The following is a 5,039-nucleotide window of genomic DNA, read 5'->3' as shown; positions in this document are numbered from 1 at the left end:
AAAATAAATGTCATTTGTACCATAATAACATTTCTGTGTGACCAAAACATGTCATAATGTCTATAGGAGGAGGTGTCTGCTGCATCCTGTATCACATGTGAATGAAGTTTCATGGTGGAGCTCCAGTGACAGCTGGCTGCTGCAGACCAATCAGAGAGCTCGCGGATGGAAGGCAGTGTGTGTGTGTTTGGGGCTCAGTAGGCAGGAGGTGTTTTGAAGAACCGTGTCAGCTCCTCCAGTGATGTAAAGAAGGGCCGCGTTCGCTTTTTATTCGATCGCCTTCGCCTCCTAAACATTTGCGAACATGCACGCTCGCGCTCCTTACTGCGGGGGACTCTTTTTCACGCGCGCAGCGTCGGACGGAAGTGTGGATTTGTTCCAAGTTTTCCTCGCTGCCCGACAGAGCTCATGAACGCCTCTCCAGAGCGACGGGGTTTATGGACTCAACGTTATTAGCCAATGATGTCTATGGGTTTCATGCCTGACAGTCTGAATGCCTCCGATCCCTCCAAATCGGCCTTTCTAGAATTCGGCCACGGACACCCGGCCCACCACCAGCAGCTCTCCCCCGGACTCTCCCACATTTACCCCGTCCATGGCTTGCACGCTGCTGGGCATTCCCAGCACGAAAGTCCGTTTCCTGGCAGCGCGTCCTATGGCCGCTCTTTGAGCTACGCCTACCCCAACGCGGTGAACGCTCATCCCCCGTCTGCTTACATGCCCTACCAGCATAGCAATCACAGCAGCAGCAGCAGCAGCAGTCTGGCCCACAGCCGGTTAGAGCACGCAGGTATGTGGCAGCGTCCGATCCAGCCGGACCAAACTGTTCTTGATATGAAAAGTCTGATTTGCCATCAAGCGCAATTACGCACAAGTGTGCCAAGTTTCCTTGACATCTTAATGACGAGAAAAATCCTTTGGGGATTTAGTAAATAAACAGAAATTGTGTCATATTTAATATGTTGTATTGAAAGTGTAATTAAAGCCTGGTGAATGTCCAAGCGAGGCCTAGCAGTCACACCAGGGTTGCTCCCTCCTCACCGCTCGTTATAGTGAAGGCAGATGGTGCCATTCATTTTATTTACCATCATTTCTAATGGGTTAATGAAATTATTAGCCTGGGCCTTTATACCTCAGGAGCTCATACCCTCATTGTTACCGCAAAGCAGGTCATATCATTTAATAACTTTGCTTTAAAGACTTTGTGTAAGCATGCATGGCCTCCCAGACACTGTATGTCCTGTTTGTACTGAATCTGTTAAAAAAAAAAAAAAAAAAAAAAAAAAAATGAGATTAGGAAAACTTCTCAAATGTGAAATAGTTTTGGTTGTAACCTACAGCATTAACAGAAAGTAAGAAAATGTCATCTAATTTTCTTTCTTTAATGACAAGATCGCGAGAAGTCCACGGCGATCGAGAGCAGGGATGTGCGTCTGAATGGCAAGGGGAAAAAAATCCGGAAGCCTCGGACCATCTACTCCAGTCTGCAGCTGCAGGCTCTGCACCAGCGCTTCCAGCAGACCCAGTACCTGGCCTTACCGGAGCGCGCCGACCTGGCGGCCAAACTGGGACTCACCCAGACTCAGGTGGGCCTTCAACTCACCCAGCAGTCCTCATATGGTGTCGAATATATCAATATATATATATATATATATCAATATATATATATATATATATATATATATATATATATATATATATATATATATATATATATATATATATATATATATATATATATATATATATATGCACGTTATTATTGCTCATAATAATAAAAGTAAGGTGTTAATAAAACTTCACTGCTTCACTAATTTATCTATTATTCAACTTAAAATACCAGGCCTGGATATTAAATGGCTTATTAAATATAATTACACAGGCTAATATTTTATATCTAAAATACTTGAATTAATAAAGCAGACTGAAGTATACAGGCTACTGAGAGAGAGGGTGTTGAAACGCTCAAAAAGGAAACCTCGTTTGCTGTATATATTATTAAGGATCACAGCGCTTTAGAAGATCAAATGAGAAACCAACTTGTGATTTGTAACTCGATCCTTTAATGCATGTCTTATTTGCTATACTCATTTTCATGGCTGGATTACCTTTGCCAACCCTGGTAGTGCACGTGCATGCAGAACAGAATTATAGAAATTAAAATTAAAATAAAGAAGTTTTCAAGTGTCTTGCAATACTTTATTATATAAAATACGACTTGTTTAACGCTTTAATTTGCGTTTAATAATGCGTCTTTGCACGCGCAATTTATGATATCAATGTTTGTAAATTACATATTGAAAAAGGGCAACATATTAATAATTTCCCTCGCATGTGTAAACCTATTTTATTGACAAACAGGTGCACGTGTCGCTGTCAACTGTCGCCTCGTGCGCTTCACCGCGTCTGTTTTGACGTTTGCTTGACGTCTCAAAATAAGAGATAAACAGATGAGATCAACTCTGTCAGCCGCCTCGGCCACGTCAATTATCTCCCGGTTATACGCCGCCTTTGTGTCGTTGTTGCTGTTGCTGCTTGGATTGTTTTATTTTAGTTTATAGCGTTTTCGTTTTGGACTCTTTTGGTTGCAGTTTTACGAGCGTTCACACCATTGTCTTCGTTTGGAAATAGCCGTGTTATTTTGGAATCTGCAGAAAGTGCCAGTTTCAGTCTCGACGTGTTGCTGTCACACTCATGCACCGTTGGACTCGTAAAGCAGCAACAATGAGAGAGCTCAGTTTTTAATGCTGCCCAGTCATGAGGCTTGAGCGGCCACCAACGCGCCAGCAGGCCTGGGATCTGCAACAACAACACGTTGAAGATGGGGGGTTTTATTGTTCACGATAGTCACTTGAGGCCAATTCTGGAAAAATGCGTTGAGTTTAATTGAGGGCAAATATGCTAACAAAAACCCTCTTTTTCGGTGTAATTTCCCTTTTTATATATTACTGCTCGTTGTCGACCACAATGACCATTGTTTGCGTTTTTTCCTTTTTATTTTAGGTGAAAATATGGTTTCAGAATAAGCGCTCCAAGTATAAAAAGATCATCAAGCAAGGCAGCGGATCCGAGGGGGAGCATCTCCACAGCACCAGCTCCGTCTCCCCCTGCTCACCCGGCCTGTCCCAACTCTGGGAGGTCTCCATGGGCAACAAGGGAGCGCAGATGCACCCGAACAATTACATGAACAGTTTTGGCCACTGGTATCCGAACCACCACCGTCCTCACCAGGACGCGACGCAAAGGCCTCAGATGATGTGACCGCTGCTGATGTGGGAAGCGCGCTTCACACTGAACTGGTTTCTCTTTCGGCCTCCTCTCAGAACTGTTTAAATGTGTGTTTAATATATCTTGATCATATTCTTTATTGTGTGCGTTTTGAAACCAGTTTTCACAGCCAAATTCGACCAGACATTAAATATGTAGTTTAACAAGACGCTCTGGATAAACTCATTTTTTTTAAGTATTTTGTGTGCATGGGTCTTCTTCATAAGCATTATTCATAAGCTGCATTATTTTTGATGAATCTCTTGTGTTACATTTGACATGATTTTAATGAGTGAAATGTTATTAAAAAAAGCAAATAGATGAAGGTTTTCTTTTATCGACCAGTGAAAGAGCTGCCAGGTTAAAGACAAATGCCTTCCGACGGTGCTCGCCGTAGTTCTCTTAACTCACAGCTCAGCAAACAGCTGTTTGGTCAAAACACCTGCGGATCGATTCCTGATCAGAAAAACTATCGCCTGCTTATGTCCAAATAGCTATCAAAGTAATGTGTAATCATTTAAATTTAAATACCAACAGAATACTCATCCATTAAACATTTCCACAAATGTTGAATTTCACATTTTTAGAGAGAGAGAGACGTAAACCGCGAGGGGATGAGAAAGCACGTGCACGCTGCACGCTCATTTTAACGATCTTTTCCGTCAATCTCGCCTCGAGTGAAGTGAACAGAAAACACTGTCGTCATATGGCCAATGGCTGCGCTATTAATTCAGTACATTTGCGCCTGGTTTGCAGTGATCTGCGCATTCTGACGCACCGTTTAGGAGATAATTCGCTATTTATCTTTGCTCTTGATTAAATGGGGGGATGATTAATGAAGCAGAAAGAAACATCCAGTAACCTGTTCTGTCTTTTTCTCCCTTCACTCTGCTGTCTTGGCTGCCTGACAAAAAGGGATCAGAACAATAACTAACATACACACTCTTTTTAGGGTGTTCTCCTAAAATGATTAATAATACTGGTTATCCATTAACATGCAGCCATTTGTACGACAGGTGAAGCTTTAAAAAAACATTTTAATCATTTAAACAAAATGCCAAAAAACCCTTTCATTCTGCACTATGCTTATTTTTCAATGAAGACATTGTTTATTTACACTAAAGCCACTCTCCAAGGTCGCATGTCTGTATTCCAAATGACTGTGCCCACATCCAGCTGCCTTCACGCTGCTGTGAGCGCCATGTCATCAGTCACACATGGCTGCACACAGTCCTGTCTTACCTTCAGTCAGAGAAGTGCAGCCTTGTTCAGGAGGTCTAAAGCTCGCAGGCGGTGCTGCTCCAAGAACAAAAAGCCACATCGGAGCGCTGCGTTTTCACTCCTCCGAGCTGATTTTCTCACACAACGACAAGCATTGTGTTCCACTAACATCTCCCCCTTTTATATACACATACACCCTCGTGCCCCCTTTCCTGATTCCTGATCATTATGTGCCTTGTTAAACACACGGGCCCGGGGAAGAAGAGGCAAGTGACGGGGCATCAGGGAAAATTATAGGCAATTTCACATCTCCAGATTAGAATAATGGCTCGTGGAGTCGGACAGACAGAGTAGGACCTTTCAAACCGAGCCAATTATCATGCAGGCGGGTTGAAGGGAAAGTGAAAAGGCTCCTGGTGTAATAGACGAGCTGAGAGGACGGGACGGAAAAGGCTGCGGGATGGGTTGATGGGTATGATAAAGGCAAGTGTGTCTGTGTCAAAGCTGTGGAGTTATCAGATATGAGGTGTCTGATGGGGTTTAATGCCAGG

The 5,039-nt window shown here is 43.1% G+C and overlaps 1 protein-coding gene across 1 annotated transcript; it reads left to right on the top strand.

The window, feature by feature from the left end:
• Positions 1–250: 250 nt before the first annotated feature.
• Positions 251–3,585, top strand: dlx4b (distal-less homeobox 4b). Its single transcript, XM_084040693.1, has 3 exons — positions 251–790; positions 1,393–1,586; positions 3,004–3,585. Exons 1-3 carry the CDS (start codon positions 460–462, stop codon positions 3,259–3,261), a joined length of 783 nt encoding a protein of 260 aa, XP_083896819.1. The 5' UTR covers positions 251–459; the 3' UTR covers positions 3,262–3,585.
• Positions 3,586–5,039: the final 1,454 nt, after the last annotated feature.

The sequence above is a fragment of the Eutrigla gurnardus genome, assembly GCF_963514095.1.
Source record: "Eutrigla gurnardus genome assembly, chromosome: 22".
Lineage (NCBI taxonomy): Eukaryota > Metazoa > Chordata > Actinopteri > Perciformes > Triglidae > Eutrigla > Eutrigla gurnardus.
This window is presented reverse-complemented; position numbering and strand designations above follow the sequence as displayed.

Bases quoted from the DNA above. Each gene is read 5' to 3' on its own strand.
- dlx4b (XM_084040693.1), top strand. From the start codon at position 460: ATGATGTCTATGGGTTTCATGCCTGACAGTCTGAATGCCTCCGATCCC. The intron at 791-1,392 runs GTATGTGGCAGC...TTTAATGACAAG, and splicing joins CAGCCGGTTAGAGCACGCAG to ATCGCGAGAAGTCCACGGCG. The intron at 1,587-3,003 runs GTGGGCCTTCAA...TTTTTATTTTAG, and splicing joins TGGGACTCACCCAGACTCAG to GTGAAAATATGGTTTCAGAA.